The sequence below is a fragment of the Puma concolor genome, chromosome B2 (genome assembly GCF_028749965.1).
Source record: "Puma concolor isolate L17-30 chromosome B2, mPumCon1.1.hap2, whole genome shotgun sequence".
In the NCBI taxonomy this organism is placed as follows: domain Eukaryota; kingdom Metazoa; phylum Chordata; class Mammalia; order Carnivora; family Felidae; genus Puma; species Puma concolor.
Window position 1 is genome coordinate 88,042,142 of NC_141671.1, and position 24,417 is coordinate 88,066,558.

Consider the following 24,417-nt stretch of genomic DNA (forward strand, 5'->3'; position numbering starts at 1 on the left):
ATACCATAAGCCCCGTTCTTACAAAATATAAATATAGTATCTCCTTTTCACTGTGGCTTCGATTTGGACCTTGAGTGTGTGAATTGTGTGACTGCCTGTAACAAAAGAAATCAAATACGTTGCCATTAAATAAAATTATGGCAGGAAATGTTCGTTTGAAACGTTCTCTTTTTTCCTTCACTTCCCATTAAAGTTGAGTTGGTTTGTTGTTTTAGAAAACAAAGAGAAAAATAAAAGGCAAAGTTTCTGCCTAGAACCTTGTCCCTAAAGAAACAGCATTAACTATACCTAGCCCTAGAGAAAGACATTGTGAAATCATAGGTAGCTGAGAAGGTTAAATAAGTTCTGGTTATTTCTATTTGTTCTATGATTCTATATATTATCAATACCTTCACCTTCATTTCCTCATGTAATTGTGAAATGGGTGTGACAATTCTCCTGTCCACAGTACCTCAGAAGGGTGTCACCAAAATCACTGAAAAATCACAGAGGACCTTGAGCTCCTCAAACTTTTTTTAAAACATGTTAAATGAGGCAAAATGTAAGGTGTGTGGAACTTTTCATCATCTTTATTCTCAAATGTTCATTTATTTATTTTTGAGAGAGAGAGAGAGCCTGAGAGGGGCAGAGAGCAACAGAGAGGAGAGAGAGAGAGAGAGAGAGAGAGAGAATCGCAAGCAGGTTATGAGCTTTCATCCTGATGCAGGGCTCTATCCCACCAACTGCGAGACCATGACCTGAGCTGAAATCAAGAGCCAGATGCTTAACCCACTGAGCCACCCAGGCACCCCTCATAATCTTTCTATTATTTGGATGAATTTCTTTTTGTGTTTTTCCCTTAAAAGAGCTTGCCTAATAAAACTATTTGGGGAATGTACACTGATACAGAGTGAACAATTCTGGATTTGGGGATGTTTATGTTAATTATAAGGAAAGCTCTAGTTTATAATCTATTCTAAACTATCAATGACACTTTAAAAATCAACCAGGATTTTAGTAACTCTTTAAATGAAACAAAAACAATGTAGAAAGGTCTAAACATTTAAATCTCAGAAATTCCAGTGAGGATTGTAAAGCTAATTTAACTAAGGATTTCAAAATATTATATAACCTATTTTTATATACATATTTCCCCAAACAGGAAACTGATCCATTTCTCTGGCAAAACTACTCAGTCCTGAAATTATACTTTGAATCAATAACATATTACTATAGAACAACCCTGCCTTGCATTTTTTTCTTTTGATTATCCAAAGATCACTTGTCCTCAGAATTTGCTACTGTCTTCTCTTTGGAGACAAGCTTACTAGAGAAATACAGAGATTTTTCTATAATGATCTGATGTAAATGAAAGGAATGTATTTACAGAAAGTATAATATCCAATGCTATTTATTTTTCCTCTCTAAATCTGAAATTTCATTATGTTAATTACATTATCCAGTCTTTAAGTAATAGAACAAACATTTTTTTTTTAGAAAAAAGTTGGGCATGGCCTCAACAATGGACTTTTAAACTGTACTTTTGCAATCCGCTGTTTGAAGATTATATGATTAGTGTTTACCATAACTTTCACAATGCTATTTGTCTTAACTTTATACTTCATGTGTCTTGCTTTTAAATAAATAAATAAAGGGACACACTCTTGCTGACTGTATTTTTAATATATATTTTCAAAACAGGGTGAAATCTTAATGGCCTTTAATCACCCTCATATCATAATGGACATACTGGAGAGAAGGATTTTCTCCACTGTATAGATGTATGAAATTGTACCAGTAAGCACTGTATAATGTAAGTTAAACTTTCTGTGTTATAGATATCAAATATTAATTTATTTGAATCCATGCCCTGGCAAGGGGAGTTACTAACTTCTCAGGTGGAAACAGTTTGCAACAGAGCAAAGGAGATTGTTCTCTAATTCCCTAATCACTCTTTGTGTGACTCTAGGGACCAGCCCTCAGACAGGAACTTGCTCTGTTTTTTGTTGATCAAATATTCTGGGGAGATGTAAAGAATCTCTCACCATTTCTGCTGTTTCGATGACATTAGTTTTGCTGGTTCATCATCACCCCAAATGTCCATGACTTCATTCTGTACTATCAGTGACTAAAATTCAAGTTCTCTCTCCCTTATCCTGTATCAGCCATCAAGGCTTGAATCCTCAGAACTTCAGCATCATTTGTAAATTTAGTTTTAAGCATTTGCTCATAGAATATCTCTGTGTCCCTGGCTTTGCACTCTGAACGAAGATGTACGAACCCTTAAGTTGAGCCAAAGGGGGAAAACATAATTAAAAGCAACTCTCATCTCTAAAACTCCCTTCCAAAAATCAGAGAATGGAGTAAGACATAAACAATTAGAATCTAAGTTATTAAGATGGGTTGTATAAGACCAAATGCATTGGTGGACCTATATAGATGATTTAAAACTGTATAATTTGTAGAAATGTCTCCCAAAATAGGTTTGCAGAGTCACAGTAATTACACTGACTAAATCTGTTTAACTTGTTCTCTTTTACTGGTATAAAGTCTCCCATGGTATTTCACATTACTCTGTAAACTATCTTCTCCTGCAGCTAGGATCCAGATTCTATCATCTTTCCATAATCTTAATCCTTAGTATAGTACTTTAATTTAGAACCTAAGAGGAAGCCAGTATCTGTTGAATGAATGAATGTGTTAGTTTCATAAGTGAGTCTTGTATCAATAAGATTTCAAACACACCTATTATTTTAAACTTAGAATTAATGCACAGTCTTGTTGAATTACAACGCTAATTCATTCTTCCTTAGTGATCAAGTTATGCATATTTTTGATATTACCTCAGCTACTACTTTATGTTCACTGGTCTATATTTTATATTCACTGATTATATTCACTATTTTATATTCACTGATTAATCCTTAGGTACATATTTTTCACTGGTTTAAATATATGTTATAAAAAAATGAATTAGGCTGAACATGAGATAAAATTAAGGAAAGACAGAATCATCTGGACACTTCATAGTTACTACACGTTTTCTGATTCATCTTTAAAAAATACTGCCATGCCCTGTGTTTCCAATTTAAGATATAGATCTAAGCTTAAAATGATGTGGACACCACTAATTTAAGTTTTCAGCATACTGAATTAAAATTGGGAATTCTGGAATCTGTGCCAATGATGGGATTGTAGTTCTATGAAGAGCTAGGGTTAGGAGTGGGGAGGTACTTTGAATGAATTTCTGGAGGTCACTCCTTTAAGCAACGAGGTATTTGTGCTGATGAAAGATACTACAGTTATGCTATCTGTGTTTTCAGAATGAATTCCTTTAATTTCCATCACTGACCATGTTTCCAGTTGAATGAGAAAGGCTTTGTGTACCTGATTTGGGTAACAGACACCTGGATCAACCCAGTAACATAATTGGTAAAAGTGGTTGGAATAATATATATGAAATATTTTTAAAAGCTATGAAATGTTATAAACTCTCAACACATTATTTATTAGATTGTTCGTATATAGTGATAAAAGTTTGTCCAACTTGATGATTCACTGAATTGTTCCAGATCAGTCCAAAAGAGTGGGAAAAAAAACTAGTAATATACATTGATGATTTTTAGTAATATCATCATCATATGTAGTTAGATCTTAATTATCTATGGAAATGGATTTTGGTAATAGCATGGGGAAATGAAAATACAGATCTTTCTATAAATGTGCTTGCATTATGAATACCATCTTACTGGTGATTTTTATTCACTGAATGTGGCAGAAATTATAATGATGATGAGAAAGTGATGATGATCATGAGTGTGATGTGTGTGCATGTGCATTAGAGAAGGGGAGAGAAAAAGAGAGAAATAAAGAAAGGAAAGAAGGAAAGGAAGGAAGGAAGGAAGGAGAAAAAAAATATTGAATATTCTGCTCCTCAATTATGATTATGTAAAGGCAAATTATAATCACAGATAACTATAATTATAATAGATACAGATAACTATAACTATAATACAGATAATTATAATTACAAAATCCATATATTTCTGTAGGGTAAATTAAGAAGAATACCATCCTTCAGTAAAGGAAAATCTGGATTGAGTTAATTTTGTAACACCAGTGTAGAAACAATGGCACAAGAAAGACCAAGTTCAAGGAAGAAGCTTTACAGCTATAGCTATAGATATAGAGGTTTAGATAGATATGGATATAGGTACAGATAGATGTATATCTAGAATAGATATATATAGATATGGATCTGGATACAGATACAGACATGGACATACACATAGACATAGGCTGAACTTAATTTATTTGGGAAGAATAACAAATAGTTTCAGTGTTGGAGGTGGCTGCCTGAATGTGGATCTGAATACTCATGGACCATACCAATATTTATAGGATCTAGAGACAGTTTCACACATTTAGCTATAGTATGAATTCACATTTTCTGTGAAATAAAAATCACACTGTGTAGACCTGCAGTACCTGTAATTATGTGTTACTAATAGAGTGAATACCAGATATCTCTAAGAAAGTGTGCCTACTCCCCATGCCTTTTATCATGGGATATGAAGGACAGACATTCACCATTCCAAGAATTTGTGCTAAAAGATTTTCTGAGTCCCTTACTGCTCCCAACAACCAACCTAAACACATCAAATGAGTTCTTAATTTCAGACAGTATATTTTCAGTTCAACCAAATGTTCATTTGGTTCTTTTTATACATTTCAGTTATTGAAATTCTGTATCTTTTCATCTAGTTTGTCCTTTTTTTTAAATCATAAAAGTGACCGTTTTCTTGACACCCAAGAATCCCAAGATTCTCCAGGCTTTTCTTAATACTTGATTTGAACAGAATCCCAGGTACAAGCAACATTTAAAGATTGTACATTAACGTTCTGGGGTGCCTGGCTGGCTCAGTTGGTTAAGCATCTGACTTCAGCTCAGGTCATGATCTCGTGGTTTGTGAATTCGAGACCTGCATTGGGGTCTGTGCTGACAGCTCAGAGCCTGGAGTCTGCTTCAGATTCTGTGTCTCCCTCTCTCTCCTCCTCCCCGGCTCACTCTCTCTCTCTCTCTCTCTCAAAAATAAATAGATATGAAATTTTTTTTAAAGATTGTACATTAACGTTCCAAATTTTTGTATGTTGTCTGCATGATGTGTTTTTTTCCCACGAAATTTCTTTTGCAATAGATTTGTATATTCTCAGTCACATCCCGATCTACAGGCTGACCAATGAGGTCATATAGCCGGATGATGAGATATCACAAAGGAATAGCACATTTTCTTCGGGGCAAACTCACCGGTTGATGCAGCAAAAGAATGGCCATACCCAATTGAAATAAGAGCGTTCTACTAACAGAATATTTTCTTTGGGGCACAAATAATTGGCAATACCAGTTAGAAAGCGATACTTGTATTCCAGAGCATTTACTTGTGTCCACTACAGCTCAGGTGAAATGTGCCAAACATCCAGGATGATGAAATATTTTCAGTCAATAAATATTTTGGTTTTGTTTGTTTGTTTGTTTGAAGGCAAACAGAAGGGTTTGCATATTCAAGAAGTCAAACAATTCTTCTGCTTCAACTTAGAAATGATTCACAAATCTTTGCTAGGAATAGAATGTTTAAAGACTTTTCCCCCACTAGATTTTTTGGCATCTTACTACTCTTCAGGGACACTGTATTTAGAAGTGAAGTCTGTCTAAGAAGCTCTAATATAATTTTGTATTATCATGATTGGCCACTGGTTTCTTAGCGGGTGCACCCAACCATCTAAGGGGAGTCTCTTTTTTTTTTTTTTTTTTTTTTAATTTTTTTTTTTAACGTTTATTTATTTTTTTGGGACAGAGAGAGACAGAGCATGAACGGGGGAGGGGCAGAGAGAGAGGGAGACACAGAATCAGAAACAGGCTCCAGGCTCTGAGCCATCAGCCCAGAGCCCGACACGGGGCTCGAACCCATGGACTAAGGGGAGTCTCAATGTAGAATACGAAAGCCATCATGACCCACCAGAATAGGCCCATGTTTATTTGGTTATTAAAATCTTTGGCAAAAATTCTGACAGTACCCAAAGATTAGAGTACCCTTCGATTAGATCACTGGGAAAGAAAATTTGGAAACCTGTAGCATGTCTGAAGAGTCTACTGCATTGCAGGCCCTGAGGTGGCGACAGAAGAGGCTGGGTGCTTGATAAATCCTAGTGTCACTGGAGCCATGCTACAGTGCTGCATGCAGCCTGGGAATCAGTCATAAGGGCAGCCTTACTTAGCACAGCCATCTGAAGGCAGTGATCTTCTCTGAGGCAAGTCATGTAACAGGACGTATTTTGCTTATTTCGCCAAATATTTTCAGGGCCTGTTCTTTCCTATAATTGTATCTGTTGGTGAAGGCTAAATGCCACACTTTTTTTTTTCATTTTTTTCCTTATTCTTTTTTTTTTTTTTATTTTTTTTTATTTTTTTTTTTATTTATATATGAAATTTATTGTCAAATTGGTTTCCATACAACACCCAGTGCTCATCCCAAAAGGTGCCCTCCTCAGTACCCATCACCCACCCTCTCCTCCCTCCCACCCCCCATCAACCCTTAGTTTGTTCTCAGTTCTCAACAGTCTCTTATGCTTTGGCTCTCTCCCACTCTAACCTATTTTTTTTTTTTTTTTTTTGTTCCCCTCCCCCATGGGTTTCTCTTAAGTTTCTCAGGATCCACATAAGAGTGAAACCATATGGTATCTGTCTTTCTCTGTATGGCTTATTTCACTTAGCATCACACTCTCCAGTTCCATCCACGTTGCTACAAAAGGCCATATTTCATTTTTTCTCATTGCCACGTAGTACTCCATTGTGTATATAAACCACAATTTCTTTATCCATTCATCAGTTGATGGACATTTAGGCTCTTTCCATAATTTGGCTATTGTTGAGAGTGCTGCTATGAACATTGGGGTACAAGTGCCCCTATGCATCAGTACTCCTGTGTCCCTTGGATAAATTCCTAGCAGTGCTATTGCTGGGTCATAGGGTAGGTCTATTTTTAATTTTCTGAGGAACCTCCACACTGCTTTCCAGAGCGGCTGCACCAATTTGCATTCCCACCAACAGTGCAAGAGGGTTCCCGTTTCTCCACATCCTCTCCAGCATCTATAGTCTCCTGATTTGTTCATTTTGGCCACTCTGACTGGCGTGAGGTGTCCTTATTCTTTATCTTATGATTGTTCTCTCTTGGTTCTTCTCACTGAGGAGATTGTTGTACCAGTTATTAAAAGCACCATTTTTCTTTTTATTTGGGAAACTGTTCATTGATGTCACATTGTGAGTATTATTTGGGGCATCCACCCTTCTGTTTCTCAATTATGTGCATAATCTCTTATGAACTGATGGCTGTTTCTATTATTCCCTCCTCACCACCACCGTGACTCTTCTCTGATGCTGATGCCACTCGGGATTTGCGCAATTATCTAGAAAATGCATTGCATGTACCTGAGCTACCATCACATATGAAATACTATGATTCGAGCATGAAGAACATGTATAAAATCTGTTCATAATCTGCTGTACACACAGCTTGGTTTGGGGCAGAAAGTATGTTTAGAAACTTGCAATGATGATTGCCCTTAGATAAGGGGAATCTAAGCTTGATTTTTAAGCTTAGATTTTCAAGCTTTAATATACATACAAATCACCTGGGTGTTTTGCTAATGATGAAAATTCTAATTCATTAGTTCTGGAAGTGGCCTGAGATTCTGTATTTTTAACAAGCTCCAAGGCAAAGCAATACTGCTAGCCCAAAACCCATACTTTGAGAAGCCAGAGGCAAGGGCTGTACTATTCAATACAGCAGCCACTACCCACAGGTGGGTATTTATGGCTGTTCAAATCAATTATATTCTTATTGAGTTTCTACCTGCTTGATCTATCAATTACTGAAACAAGAGTGTTGAAGTCTCCAGCTATCAGTGTGGATTAGTCTAGCTCTCCCAATAATTCTATTAGTTATTGCCTCATGTATTTAGATAAATTATTGTTAGGTGTTTACATGTTAAGAATTGTTATACATGTTACTTGAAGAATGGACCACTTTATCTTGGTATAATGTTCATCTTTATCTATGATAACTTGCCTTATTCTGAAGTATGCTGTGTCTGAAACGAAGATAGCTACTCCAGGCTTCTTGAAATACTGTTAGCATGGCATGTCTTTTCTCTCATCCCTTTATTTTTAAGCTACCTGAGTCTTTATATTTAAAAGTACATTCGGGGTGCTGGGTGGTTAAGTCTGTTAAGCTTCCAACTTCAATTCAGTTCAGGCTGTCTGCGGTCAGCCACATCAGGCACTCTGCTGTCAGTAGGGAGCCTGCTTCACGTGGGTCCTGTCTCCCTCTCTCTCTGCTCCTTCCCCCTCTCAAAAATAAATATTTAAAAATAAAAAAGAGAGTAAAATTATGTAAGCAATATATTATTGGTCTAATTTTTTACTGTATTTTTACTGGTGTATATAGAACACTCATATTTAAAATTATTATTGATACAGCTGGATTAATATATACCTCATGTGAAACTGTTTTTTATTTCTTACACGAGTTATTTTTCTTTCCCTCCTTTTCTGCCTTCTGTGGTTTCCATTGAACATTTACATTTTATTTTGTCTCTTTTCTTAGCATATCAGTTACACTTCTTTTAAAAAAATGTCAGTGGTTGTTCTAGAGTTTACAATATACACTTTAAACTAATCTAAATCCACTTTCAAATACCACCATATCATTTCATGTGAAGTAGTGAAGATAGTTTTTAAGAGACTTTCCAATCCCTGCCTTCTATCCATTGTTACACAGTTGTCCTCAATTTCACTTATCCATATGCTAAAATCACCCATGCATTGTTATTGTTATTATTATTTTAAGTAGTTATTTTCTAGATTAAGAATAAAAAACAGACTTTATTTTTCATTCATCCATTCCTTCTCTAACACTCTTCTTTTCCTTATGCAGATCCAAGTTTCTGACACCATTTTCCTTAACCCTGAAAACACTTTTCACATTTCCTGGAGGACAAGTATGTTGGCCAAGAATTCCCTTGGTTTTTGTTTGGCTGAGAAAGTCTTTATTTCTCAATCACTTTAAAGGATAAATTCTCCAGATACAGAATTCTAGGGTGGTGACAGTTTTTAATACTAAATATTTCATTCCACTCTCTTCATGCTTGCATGGTTTCTGATTAAAAAAAATCCACTATAATTTTCATTCTTGTTTCTTTAGAGATAGGTGTTTTTGGTTTTTTTTTATTCTCCTCAGGCTTCTTTCAAGATTTTTATCTTTATCTTTAGTTTTCCGCAATTTGGAAATGATATGCATGGGTATAAAATTACTGATTCCTTCCTGTGCATGTCCAGTCTCTTGATGAGTCCATCAAAGGCATAATTCATTTCTGTGACACTGGTTTTGAATCCTGTTGATTCTATCTTAGAGTTTTCTTTTCTTTTTTTTTTTTTTTTGCTTAAATTACCAATCTGTTCTTGCATGTTACTTATTTTTTCCATAGAGCCCTTAACATATTAATCATAGTTATGTTAAATTCTCAGTCTGTTTATTCCAAAATCTGTATCATATATATTTGAGTCTGGTTCTGATGCTTATTAAAAAATAAGAGGGGCGTCTGGGTGGCTCAGTGGGTTAAGCATCAGACTTCGGCTCAGGTCATGATCTCATGGTTTGTGGGTTCAAGTCCCGCATCTGCTCTGCGCTATCAGTTCAGAGCCTGGAGCCTGCTTCGAGTTCTGTGTCTCCCTCTCTCTCTGCTCCCTCCCCCACTCTCACTCTGTCTCTCAAAAAATGAATAAATGTTAAAAAATTTAAGAAAAATTAAAAAAAATTCTAAACAAGAGAAATAAAATAAGAGAAATTCTTCAGGATGTATTTTTGTTGCATTTAGCATACATTATAATTTTTGGTTGAAAACTAGGAACGAGGTATCCGTTAATAAGAGCTGAGGCAGATGCCTTTAGTGTGAAATTTCATGTTAGTCTGGCTGGAGTTGGGCTGTATTTAATGATCTAGCTGTACATACCAGAGGCTTCACATTCTGTTAGTGCCCTTGTTTTGACTCCACTGTAATCTTTGTGTTCCACTTTCTCTTAGACATTTTCTTTTAGAGTTCCTTGAGAACCTTTCCTTGTATGGAGCCTGCATCTTATAGCTCTTTGAGGTGCAGACCACTGCTAACATATCGGTGTCTTGTTGGCAAGATGGTAAGGTGTGGGTGGTGGGAAAGTGTTCTGTAACCTTATGATTAAATCTCTGTCTTTCAATGGGCTTATGTCTCTGGACTGTGACTTTCATGAGTCTTTCTTAGCTTTTTATTTCTTCTTAGTTCATATAAGAAAGTTAGAGCAGTCTGGAATTTGAGAAATATATTTTCTTCCCGATCATATAAGGCTCTGGTAAAGTCTTTTCTTTTGGAGAGAAGGTCTTTGTTACAGAGACTGTTCTAAGTATATTTCTTAATGATTATTTCCCCCTTCCCTTACTGGAATCAGGAGAGGGATCCTGGCTCTTCACGGTGAGAATTGGTGGGATTTATGGAGGGAAAGCCTAAGACAATACAGAGGTCCACCAATACTACAGCCCTCACAAGTTCTGCAATCAGGCTAGTCCACACTCAGCATCAGAAGTTCATGAAAGTTACCATCTAAATGTTCCTACCAGCCTATGGCTCCAGCAGCTTCTGTTCCAGGTAAAGAGATTGTGGCTGCAATTCTCAAGATTCATCTGTCTCTCTGGATTTGGGGGTAGCAGTTTACCCCATGACCTCAGCTCTTCTGTAAGTACAAAAAAGTCATTGATTTCCAGTTGTTCAGCTTTCTCCTTCTTTTAAAGACAGTAGTGACAACATCCAAGTTCTTTATATGTGATAGCTGTAACCGGAATTTTCACATGTGACTACTTAAATTTAAATGTAAACTAAAGTTAAATAAAATCTAAAATTCTGTTTCTCAGTTACACTAGCCATATTTCAAGTACTCAATAACCATGTGTGGCTAGTGTCTACCATATGGGACCGTATAGATATAGAACATTTCCACCATCACAGTTCTGTTAGACAGAGATGGGCCGGACAAAATCTCTAAAGAAATCTCATGAGACAACTAGAATCACAAGACAAAATGGGTCAGTATAAAATAAAATATTTTAGGATGAGATTGTAAATCTTTGTCTCGGGTTCACCTTGAATAATCACTAAATGATGATAAAAGATAACTAAAGAGTTGACCAATTGTAGTCTATGTCAATCAAGATAAGAAGTGATCTCTACTTAATTCTAGTAAGGAGACTGACGTCAAAAATCTGAATTGAGACATACCCTAACACATAAAAAGACACACCCTGATTAAAAGATATCTATATTTCCATATAGAGCTAAAACCCAACTTGCATTTTCTGCAAGTGACTGTCACCCATGGATTTAAAACTGTCTTCATGTTATTTTGTATATTTTACCTGTCAGAAACTTTAATTAGCTAAAATTTGAGATTTGGCTTGTGATTTTGAATGTATAAAAAATGCACTCAAGAGTATATGGTAATTAATTTCAAAAATAAAAAAGTAAAAAAAAGAGGTAACAGAGAGCGAAAGCATACAATAATTCTTGCTTTGGAAACAATGAAAAAAAGAAAATGACACCTTTCATACTTTTCATTTTAAAGAATGTCATGTAAGTGACAGGCTTAATGGATCATACCTTTGAAGTAATTATACTGCCAGGGCAGTTAAATATTATAATGTAACATTAGACTAAGGAAGCATAGTAATATTGGCATATTCTATACATTGTGAGTTCAAAAATTATCTTACTGCATAATACAGTAGTTTAAAATATCTTCTATTTTTCCAGAATAATGTTACATCTGACTTTTAAAAAAATACTAGCATGCTGTTCTGGTACTCAAAGGAGCCATAATCATTCACTTTTAACAACAAGGTTAAAATTAAAGGTTTAACATTTTGCTTTTAATTTCTGCTTTATCAGTGAATAAGAACAATTAGCCCTGGAATGCCACTGGCTGAAAAAAATTAAATATTCTTGTACTGTTGTGTTTTTTTTAATGTGATATTTGAGCTAGTACCAGATACCTAATAAGTGTATGTCACACCATATACTTCATGATGTTTATTCTTTCTGCTTAAATATTTTCATTAGTGAGCCTGAAAAAAAGTTCCTGAAGATGTAAAATGGTTATTTTAAATTTGAGAGAGCCAACATAATTAAGTATTTAAGGACTACTTCTAGAGCTGAAAGTTATTGGATGTGATCCTTAATTCCTAATAAACAACTGTGAATTCTCTAGTTTTTAAAATTGAGATAATAATGGAGATTTTGAAAGTTCTTAAATCAAATGCCTAAGGCAATTGATGCCAAATATATATAGGAGTCAGTAAAGCCAGAAATGAACAAGGATGTGAAGAAGGAAACAAATTAGGTCAAAGACTTTATCTAAGTAAAATGAAGAATGTGTTCGAAAAGTCTACACTATTCCCGTGTGTTTTTCCTTTACTCACATTACTACCACACTCACAACACTTCTGACAACAGATGTCTGGGGGGTTTTCCCCATACCAAACAATTCTTTGTGATACCAGCTTAACACAATTCTGATACTGGCTTCCTAGAGAAGGAGGTGTCAGATCCCACTGCTTACGGGTTCAGTCCCACAAGATTTCTCCCATCCCATTTCAGATGCCAATCCCAAGTAGTAGGTCCCCAGATTATCCTGGAGGTTGGTTGGTGGTTCCCATGGCCTCCCGCTCCTTGGGTGTGATGGTTTGCTAGAACAGCTCACAAAATTCAAGGAAACACTTACTCGTGTTTACCAGCTTATTATATAATAAAGGATATGATAAAGAATGCAGGGGCGCCTGGGTGGCTTAGTCGGCTGAGCATCCGACTTTGGCTCAGGTCATGATCTCATGGTTCATGAGTTCAAGGCCACATCGGGCTCTGTGCTGACAGCTCAGGGCCTGGAGCCTGCTTCGGATTCTATGTCTCCCTCTGTCTCTGCTTCTCCCTTGCTCACACTCTGTCTCTCTCTCAAAAATAAAATAAAGATTAAAAAAAAAAAAAAAAGAATGCAGATGAACAGCCACATGAAGAAATGCATTGGTCAAGGTAGATAGAAAAATGCACAGAGCCTCCGTGTTCTCTCCGAGTACACTGCTCTCTCAAGACCTGCATGTTTTCACCCACTTGGAAGCTCCCCAAACTCTGTACCTTTGGAGTGTTTATAAAGGCTGCATCACATAAGCATTGTGGTATTTAAATGGTGTCTCTCCCCCTAAAGTGTGGGGTAGTGATCTGGTGAAAGCCAATGGCGGGAGAGTTGAAACTATTCTCCTGAGGCACCTCATTAGAACAAAATATACAAAAGATATACCAATCACCTAGGAAATTCCAAGGGATTTAGAAGCTCTGTGACAGGAACTACAATCAAAGACAAAACATTAGAACAAAAGGTGTTCATAGTGTTCTTATCACTTAAGAAATTACAAGAGTTCTAGGGGTTCTATGCCAGGAACTGTGGCAGACAGATAGATATAGATATGGATATAGATATAAATATATTCTATTCTATTATTTCACAGGAAGCCAGTGGAAGGCTTTAAGCTGAAGAGTGAAATGATCTGGCTTACAATTTAAACACTCTGGCTTCTGGGAGACTGTAAGAGGCATAAAAATATAAGCAGGAAGAAGCTATTTTAATATTCCAGAAGAAAAATGACAATGACTTCATTTAAAAGTATCCTTGAAAATGGAAAGAAGTAACCAATTACATATGTAAGTTAGAGACAGAGCCAGAATTTCCTGATGAATTGGATATATGTGTGAGAGAAAAGAGTGCAGTCTCTCAAATAGCCCAAGGTTGTAGCTTGAGCAACTAAAAGAATGAGGTTACCATCAAAGAAGATGGGAAAGGCAACTGATGGAACAGGATTGGTGGAAGATCAAGATTTCATTTTTTAATGTTTATTTATTTATTGAAGTGGGGGGATAGAGGGGGAAGCAGAGGGAGAGAGAGAATCCTAAGCAATCTCCATGCTGTCAGTGCAGAGCCCAATGCAGGGCTCCATCTCGTGAACTGTGAGATCATGACCTGAGCTGAAATCAAGTCAAGGCTTAACTGGCTGAGCCACTCAGGGTCCTCAGATAAAGATTTCATTTTTAAACATAATGCATTTGAGATATCTATGGGATATCCAAATGGAAAGATCAGGTAGGCAGTTTGAAATAGTCTAGAGTTCAGAGGTGAGGTCTGGTATAGATATATACATTTAGTAATTTTACATATATTTGTGGAACAAAACAACTTATGAAAACCAGGTACTAAGCTCTGGGACACTTGAATCTTGAGTGCTTAATAAAAATGGGTGTAGCCAAGAAAGGAGCAGAGAATAAATGGCTAGTAAGAAGAAGGAAACCTAGAGGAATGTAGTATTTTAATCCAAGAGTAGAAAGTTTTTGCTGGAGGGAGAAAGCAATTGATCATAAGTAAACTAAAAGTAAGATGAAGACCGAGAATTCATCGTTGGGTTTAGCAGATTGGAGAAGAATTTCATGAAGTAGTAGGGAAAATGCCTGAGTGGAATATATTTAATAGAAATAAATACAAGCAGAAGCAGTGAAGAAAATGAACATATAGAAAACTAGTTTGGAGAATATTACTGTGGAATACAAAAATGGAAACGTAGTTGGCAGGGAAGCAGAGTCAAGAGAAGTTTGTTTGGTTGCTTGTTTTAAGATGGGAAACTTCTTTGCATTGTGATGGAAATATGTATATCCATGGAATATTACCCAGCCATCAAAAAAGAATGACATCTTGCCATTCTTAATGACATGGATGGAGCTAGAGTGTATTACACTAAGTGAAATAAGTCAATGAGAGAAAGACAAATACCATATGATTTCACCCATTTGTGGAATTTAAGAAACAAAACAGATGAACACAGGGGAAGAAAAAAAAGAGAGAGAGGGAAGGAAACCATGACAGACTCTTCACTATAGTGAACAAAGTGAGGGTTGATGGAGGGAGGGGGACAGGGAAAGGGCTAAATGTGTGACAGGTATTAAGGAGGGCATTTGTGATGAACACTGGGTGTTATGTAAGTGAAAACGCACTGAAATCTATTTCTGAAACCATTTTACACTGTATGTTAACTAACATACACTGTATGTTAACTATTGAAATAAAAACTTGAAATAAATAAAAAAAGAATTCAAACAAACAAAAAATAGTAAAGCTCACTATGGCAACAGGCAAGAAGGATACAAGGGTGTAGATGCTCCAATGTCTGAATAGAAGGTGATAGAAACCTGGTGACTTTCACTTTTATACATATGGTGTTTCATTTAATCCTAACAGTTCTTTGGGGTGGATGCTCTTGTTTTCCATGCCTTACAGATGAGAAATCCAACTCTTAGAGTCTAAATAACTTGTCCAGGATCATACTGTTCATAAATGGTACCTGATTTTATTTCAGAGCCATTGGTCTTGACCACCATGCTATGTTGCCTCACATGATTGTTGGTAGGACACTTCTGGTCAGAGTGATTGTTGATAGTTTTAAAGATGTGACCTATGAGCTCTTTATTATGGGGAAATTAGTACCGAGACTTAGGAAGTTTTCAAGTTGTGACAAGTTCTCAAAGGGTCAGTCTGCAGGGTTTTTTAATTCATAAAGTGTCTTATTTAGTGGCACTTTTAAGAACATCACATATCATGATAGTTTCATCTCTAATAAAGATCATCAATAATAGATGCTCCATAAATATGCAAATATTTATGCTACAGATATTACAGGAAACAATACAAAGTGCATTCTTCACAAAGTTCACCTTTTATTTAGAGGAAATGGATAATAAACAAGTAAGCAAATTAATAAATAAGATGGTAGTCACTTCTCTGAAGTAAATAAGTAGGAAAACATGAGAAAGAGTCCCTGGGGAAGAGGGTACTACGTTCGACAGTGCCAATGTAGTTCCCTTTGTAAAGGTGGTATCTCAATTGTGATCTGAAGAATGAGAAGTAACTCCTCTGAAAAATGGAGAACATTCTAGGAAGTACAAAGCTATTAGGAAGACAATAACTTGACACATTTAAGAAATAGTAAGAACAGTGTAGCTGGAATGTAGAGTGAAAGTGATATTGGTGGGAAATAAGGGTGGGAAAACTGACAGTGGCCAAATCTTACACCTGTGATAAAAAGTTTGGATTTTTTTTCTTTTTTAAAATGAGGGCATTGGCAATCCACTGAAATGTTTTGAGAGAGAGGGATGATTTGATGTATGTGGTCATTAAGCTTGTTGCTCTTAAGAATAAAAATTACCTTTTACTTTGGCCCTCACACAAAGGCTGCCTACTTTTTTTTTTTTTTAATTTTTTTTTCAACGTTTATTTATTTTTGGGACAGAGAGAGACAGAGCATGAATGGGGGAGGGGCAGAGAGAGAGGGAGACACAGAATCAGAAACAGGCTCCAGGCTCTGAGCCATCAGCCCAGAGCCCGACGCGGGGCTCGAACTCACGGACCGCGAGATCGTGACCTGGCTGAAGTCGAACGCTTAACCGACTGCGCCACCCAGGTGCCCCAAAGGCTGCCTACTTTTACACAGACTTGTATTAAAAAGGATGATTCTAGGCAGAACCAATATTTTTCTCATGGAGGGTTGAAACTTCTCCAGATACACGGTTAAAATAGATGGCTAAGGCACCAGAATTTCCTCCTATATACTATAGAAACAGTTATTTGAATCTGAAAAATTTTCAAAACGTTCACATCAGTCCATATACCAAAACAAAATACCTTTCTAGAGTGCCTTCACTACACAACACATGTTATAGCCAAAAAACTTGCCATTCTTCTGTCGGTCTCCTAGAAATGGCCACTGAGAGGGAAGTGTGTGCAGAGCTGTATTGGGGAGTGCTTGGGAACATCTATACAGGAGTGAGGGAAGCAATATTGGATGAAAGAAGATGGGGATCTGCCATACAACCCTTACAGGGGCCTCATGTGAGCCTAAGGAGGCCTGGAGATGGGATGGCCCTTCAGAGGGCCTACCTTGGCAAGGGGTCTGGGTCTTTGCACTCACCCCTTTAAAAGACAGTGATGTAGGAGCAAATTTGGGGGAGGCACTTAGCTACAGAGGGACTCAGCTGTGAGGTGCCAACAGCCAACAGGCCCAGCATTTAGGGAAATGAGTGAGTGCCAAAGTCCTAAAGGAAAGAGCTGAGTTGTCACACCATGTTTACTACGGTGACTAGTAGTGAGTAACTGATGGGTAAGTTAGTATTGCCCGTGGAAATTTTGATGAATGTATAGGAAATATGACCATGTCAATTCTAACTTCAAATTAAGCTACGCTGATGGTTTTAGTTGCATTTCAAATTCACCCCCAGTTATGTATGGTAAAATAATTCCATTATCAAGGATAGGGTTATTTAAGGATTCAGTGAAATAGTATGAATAAAGTACTCAACAGAATGGCCACATAGTAAGTACTCAATACATGCAAGCTAAGTTAAATAAAGTGAACAAAATCATAGCTCTTAGAAAGTTACAATTTGACTTTTATCTCTCAAATTTTTATTTACTAAAAAAAGTGCATAATCATTTTAAATTTAGATAGTTTATTTCTCTCTTTAGATATCTTCTAATTGAAGAACTATTCTGAAATGAGCAGGCATTATAAATGGAACTTTTTTTCTCTCATATTCAAATCTCCTTTTTAATGCTGTGTGTTTACCAAATTCTTCTCCTTCATTCTTTAAAAAAATATATATGATTTTAACTGATTTGGGGAAATTCTAATTAACAGTTTTTATTGTGTTGGGAAAGAGAAATTAATTTCTTATGGTAAAGATGAGTTACGTTCTTTCTGCCAGCCAAATGAATTTGGAATAAAGTTGAGTGAGTGATTTTTTTCATTAGCCTGTGAAAAGGCTATTTATTTCTACATGTAATTATAAAACAAGTAATTCTGACTTAATGAAATAAAACCAACCCTGAAAACAAATAGGACTCATTTGCAGTTTCAACTAAATTAGATACTGAAAAATGCTTGCATTCTGATGTGTTTGAAATGTCTAATGAAATTACAAATATAATATTTCAAAGAACAAGGATAAAAACTTTGATCAGAGAAGGAAATATATGTGCATAAATAACATCTCAAGAAGCTCAAAGTCACTTTGCCATTTTAAGCCTTCTCTTATTTATAAGTCAATGACATGAAATAATGCAGGAAAATGAGTTTCCACCCAAATCTTACTAAGAGGCTAAGTTTCACAGGAATAACTGTAAGTAGTTTACAATGTGCACAGTAGGTCAAATTGATATTGTGATTCATGAGAGTTAAATGTTTTATTTGATAAACGTAGAAACCCAAGATTGCCTCTGGCAGAAGTTTAAAATAGGTTATAAATCCGATTTAATGTTAACAGCAGGGATTTATAACAATCATAAACTGAAAACACCCCACGTTTTAATATGTTAGGATCATGAACTACATTGTATCAAAACCAAACTGTCCTTTTTTTTTCCTTTAAAAAAGAATAGCCGATGAACTAGTAAAAAGAAGTTAAAATGGAGCAAAATCTCTTTCTTACACACACACAAACCTATACAGATATGCTATCAAATAGGAATAACGTAAGAAAATAATAACACTGTCACTTAGAATCATTGCCTTATATGTTGTACATAATGGCTTTCCTATGGTTTCTGCTGCAAGTTAATAAAAGTCCATAAAGTATGTAATAATGACAAAGAGCTACTGTCCTGGGATTAGAAGGAAATAAATTTTTCTAGCTCTCCATTCAGACAACACATTTGAAACCCGGGAGGATGGGACATTTGGGGATTGTGCTCTGAGTCAAGTAGAAACTCAGAGACAATTCTAGTTCTCTCTCGCTTTCTTTAAGTTACCCATGGCCTTCATTTAGCATATAGATCAATTAACAGACTACTGTTTGGGGGACAATACATGGTTCGCTCCACTCATCCTGCTTTTTTCCTTCTTTCTTTCCCTAAATCCCCATTGTTTTAGTTTCAGTCCTTCTGAAAGTAGACCCTGAGACAACGACTTGACTACCAATAATTTTGAGGAACATCTCAATCCTAAGAAACAGAAGCAAAGAACAGGACAAGTGACAGGGGAAAGGTATAGAAGCTTTATCTCAAGATGCATTATCAAGTTGGCCACCAAACAGGTGACTGGCACTCAAGCCCATGGCACATTCTGAAGAGTCTTATGAAATGTGTCAGAGCTGTTTGCCTAGGGGATGTGAGACAAAAGCATTTGTCCATCAGTTCCTATCCCCATTTGGACAAAGCTTACTCCTCAGATATTAACTGCCCAGCACTTCTGAATGCTTTACAGGTTCCTAAGAATATTCCACATTTAATGTGTCAGAGAAGTTTTTAGGCAATAAGTGGTTGGTATGCTACCCAAGGAAAGGAACTAGTGGGTTGCATCTGCCAGTGCTGGTGAAGGGCTGCATGGAGATGATCACCGACTGCAGCAGAGGCAGGAGTGTGTGGCAGGACTCAGAGCTTGGTGAGGTGGGGCACTAGAGTGGTCTGAGACACCCATCTTCTTTCATGGTGTCTAGACCCTTTTAAGTTCCACATTTAGGGCTCATTCTTGTTGCCATTCCCTGTATCTCAATGTGATTTTATCTCAGTTGCATGACCCTTATATTTCTGGATCCAGATAAAAACAAAATAGGAATATCTTTAACACTAAATACTTTAAATATCTAAATAGCAGGCTGAAAGAGGGTCCATGCAGCAAAATTTTGCCCTCTACCTTATTCAAGGGCTCTCGTCAACTCAAGGGATGCCTATTCTTGGTTTTCCTCCATTCAGCTCAACCCTTAAATTAAGCAAGGAACCTGAAATTCCATCATGAGATCCTTCCCTGAAACACCTAGCAGAATAAAGAATTTTTCTAATACTTAGGACCATTTTGGGTTGAATATCATTTGACAATTCTAAAGGAAGAAAATATCTCCTCAAGTCATCAGTGTGAGCTAACTGGAATGAACGATTTCCTTTAACGTTTTCTTGGGGACTCTGCCATTTACCATCATATGCATTTTTATGTGTATTTTTTTACTGCCAAAATGTTTGTTCCTGATTGTGTGTGGGTCTGAAAACAATTTGAAATCATTATTTGGTTTCTATATTTGGGAAACAACACTACATCACTGAGACATGTTCAATTTATTTTTTAATGTTTATTTTTGAGAGAGAGAGATTGAGAGAGCACATTGGAGGGGCAGAGAAAGAGAAAGGATCCTAAGCAAGGGCTTGATGCTGGGCTTGAATCCATGAACCATGAGATTATGACCTGAGCCAAAATCAAGAGTTGGCCGATTAACTGACTGAGCCACCCAGCTACCCCTAGACATGTTCAGTTTATTAACTCTTCAACCCCTGTCATCTTTTGCCCTCTTTCTTGAAAATTAGAGTCTCAACAGTGTGGGTTTCTGCATAGTAGTATCAGTGTTTAGACATTGCTACCAACGTCAACACTAAAGAGACAACATATGTTACCGGGAAAAAACAAAACAAAACTGGAAAGTCATTGTAAGTTTCAAGCTAAGAACTGACAACTAGCAGTTAAGAATCAGACTTAACTTCTCAAAGCAAGGATTAATTCTCTAAAATACATTGCTAAATGTGCCCAATCTGAGAAGCTTCAATTACTTTGCTTTTATTTAACATACTTTTGTCAATATTAAGCAAGGTACTATGGTTATTACTCCGGAAGCATTCCTCTTTTCTTTTCATAAAAACTTTTAAGAGGTAGAAAATTAAGGGAAAAATCACAATTCCATTGTCAACTGGCAAGTCTTCAACAAGCCTCAACATTCTTTATTTATTTTTTATTTTTATATTTTGAGAGAGAAAGAGCACGTGTGTGAATGTGAGCAAGGGAGGGGCTGAGGGAGGGGGCAAGAGAGAATCTTAAGCAGGCTCCACACCCAGCCAATGCTGGACTCAATCCCACAACCCTGGGAACATGTAAAGAGATTTTGGCTCTTTACATTTAACCTGAGCCAAAATCAAGACTTGGATGCTCTACCAACTGAGCCACCCAGGCGCCCCCAACAAGGCTCAAGATTCTTATTTTGGCAGTATCATTTGTCCATAGGATTGTCACTATAGAAGACAAAATAAATAAAGGGACACAATTCTCATTATTGAGGAAATAACTCTGTGCTCTGTAAAGATACAAGAGCCTTGCACAAACATTTACATACTCTATCATTGGTGTGAAGTTTCCTAGTACCACTGACATATTAAAAAGAAATGTAAGAGCTGGAGTCAAAATAGATGGTTTTATGGAATTGGAAGAAGACTTATAGAAAATGGGATATTTGAATTTAGATTGATGGAGAGGAGCAGGAAATTCATTCATTGTGAGGAATAATACATGCACAGTTTCACAAAGCACACAGCATTCTGTCCAGCCACAATGACATTTTTCTATTTCCTTTAGTTTCTCTATGCTGCTTTTTCTCCAGATCATTGAGGAGCCGGCTCCCGCTTGCCATTCAAGTCTCCCCTTAAATATGTATCATTTGATTTACGTAGGCACTAGTCACTCTGTAGTACTGTATTTTATTTTCCTCAAACAACTTGCCTTAACTGTCTTATTTCCTTGTCTATTCTATTCTATTGTCTACCATCCCCCACTAAAAAGTTAACTGCATGAGAGAATAGAATTTGCCTATCTTCTTTAGCTATTTTATCAGTAGCAACTTGAACAATGCTCATAATGAGGTAACAGATCATATGTATTGAATGAATTGATTAGTCAACCACATATAACCACATATAATCTTGCCTCTCTTAGTGTGAGATGGGATTTGGGCTGTCCTTCTCTCAAAGTCTTTGTGTTCACTAGAGGTTTCCTTGACTATGTTCTTGCTTCATTTAAAATCTATTCAATGAAAACAAAAGAAAAAAAATTGATGAATATTTTATGTGATAAAATACTTTTGTATCTGTCTTGTTAAGTTGTGAATTTGTCAAGATGGAACACCTGGTCTTTTATATTTACAAGATGATAATTTACCATGTAAATCTTACAGATTTTCTTTTGTTTTCTTTAATACCATTTAATGAGAGCTATCATTATATGGCATTGCTAAGAGTTTTAAGTTTTTAAATAAATGTGATTGCCACATTGTTGTCATTAAAAGTGTCTTTTAAGAAATAATTTGCATAACAAAATAGTTAATAATTTATTTGTTTGGATTGTTTAGTTTTTCTAAAGAGAAAAGTGGGATTTTATTCTGTGAATCAAGGAGAACACAAGAAGACTTTATTAGGACTTCTGAAATGAGGGATTGCCTCCTCTGGTTGAGACAGAAAATATGAAATCCTATGGCCCAGTAAATCTCTCACTTGCTTTTGAAGTCATAGACCACCACTTGCCCCACTTTAATGGTGAGCAAGCAACACATTAGGGATTGAAGTAAAAGAGATGTGATTGGATTAATACAAACTCTTCAGCACGCCAAGAAACAACTCAAATTAGTCTCCTAACAATCACAGCTCTGAAGATAAAGAGCAGCACATTATTATGTAGAGATGTTAGAGAAACTTAGATTATTATTAAAGAAAGAGTAGCAGAGGGTTGTTAATAACTGGTTTCAAGAATATAAAAAGTTCTGTAAAAAGGTTGACCAGATGTTTTCCATCTACATGGAGACAGAATCAAATTAAATGGTTGCAAATTACAACAAGAAAGATGTAAATTATACCTAAAAAAAACTTATCCACTGGGGAAGCCTATTGAAATAGAACAGTTATCTTTTACCAGTTCGTTATAAAATTACTTGGGAATCAGAGGTTAAACAAGATAGTTATCTGCCAGGGTTTTTCTCCCAGCATGAAATAGACACAAGTATCCCCAAATAAAAAAAGGTGACTGCTACCACAATAACAAGATATACACATCATAATCTTACTCTTCCCCCTTTTATCATTATGCCTTTATTTGAAACCAGGGAGGACCGTGTACTACTTGCACCGTGTACTACATGGGAAGCACAGCTAGATTAAAGAGTTTGAAAAAGATGGAAATGAATGGGGAAGTTAAGAAGAATTCACAGAAAATGATTTGTGAATAATAGGAAACCCAAGGACTTTCATTCATGCCCAGTTCTGACGTCCTGAACAAATTATCTAGAAAACATCCCAAATAAAAGCTTCCTGAAACTGAATACAAACCATTTTAGACACATGCTCTATTTTTCTTTCTTTCTTTCTTTCTTTTTCTTTCTTTCTCTCTCTTTCTCTCTCTCTCTCTCTTTCTTTTGTTCTTTCTTTCTTTCTCCCTCCCTTCCTCCCTTCCTCCCTTCCTCCCTTTCCTTCCTTATAAGGGTTTAAAGTGTTCAGCGCTCCCAGAAGGATAGTTGACTCAAATATTTCAGGATCTTATACTAAGTACTTCAGTGGAGGGGCATCTGGGTGGCTCAGTTGGTTGAGCGTCCGACTTCGGCTCAGGCCATGATCTCGCAGTTCGTGAGTTCGAGCCCCGCGTCAGGCACTATGCTGACAGCTCAAAGCCTGGAGCGTGCTTCAGATTCTGTGTCCCCTTCTCTCTCTGCCCCACCCCTGCTTGTGCTCTGTCTCTCTCTGTCTTCGAAAAATGAACACACATAAAACAAAAATTAAAAGAGTAAATACTTAAGTTGACACATTAGTTGTGTTGCCATGCCTTAACAATTAGGAGTTAACTAGATTGCAGGACTCTCTTCTTAAAACTGGACTTTGAGAAAATGTCTCAACAACATCTCAAGACTTTTTCTTTCAGGGACTATTTAAAGCTGAAGGCATGCTCTTTTGGCTCCCACTTCCCTAAGGCTATAGTTTAAGAGATAAATCTTGGAGCTCATCAACAAGAAAAAATGGTGCCTCTCTGAGACCATGGCCTTTTCACCTTGCCAGCTAGTACATTCAGCTCTGCCTTTATTAAGTAAAGGTGAGGAACTGCATTTTCATTTCTTCTCTGCCCCGTTCCCATCTTCTGTCTCAACTAAATACATTCCCAAGATTATGTTGCCTGCTAAAAAATATATAAGAAATATGGTCACTCTGAAAGAAGCGGAGAAAAATTAATATACATTCAGTCATCAAACATTGTACCAGTTCTGTGGCTAGCAGTGATAGTTCTTTACATACAGATGTCTTGGGCATGCCATTTCATGTAGATTTAACAAGCAGTAAAGAGAAAATGCAGAGTTTGTTCCTTAAAACTACTCTGGATTTCTACCTAAGCCATCAAATGTTAAGAAATGTAAGTACATAAATGCACGCTATGTTCTAAAACAAGTTCTACCTGATGCTTTAGAGCAGGAAGTTGCAAACTTTCT

General features: G+C 36.5%; 1 protein-coding gene across 7 annotated transcripts in view; it reads left to right on the forward strand.

Annotated features, from left to right (window-relative positions):
* The window catches only part of FUT9 (fucosyltransferase 9), a 211,006-nt gene that overhangs the window by 150,619 nt on the left and 35,970 nt on the right, over positions 1 to 24,417 (forward strand). For 2 of the 7 annotated variants that reach the window (XM_086707449.1, XM_086707450.1), the window contains one exon: positions 1,681 to 1,792. The exons of 4 other annotated variants lie outside the window; for them this stretch is intronic. Coding sequence is in view for 1 of the 3 variants with exons in the window: in XM_025925601.2 (XP_025781386.1) it covers positions 22,414 to 22,486 (73 nt within the window). In the remaining 2 variants the exon portion in view is untranslated. Of the gene's footprint in view, positions 1 to 1,680; positions 1,793 to 22,318; positions 22,487 to 24,417 lie in introns of those variants that run through there. One more of the 7 variants, XM_025925601.2, reaches the window with a different exon arrangement.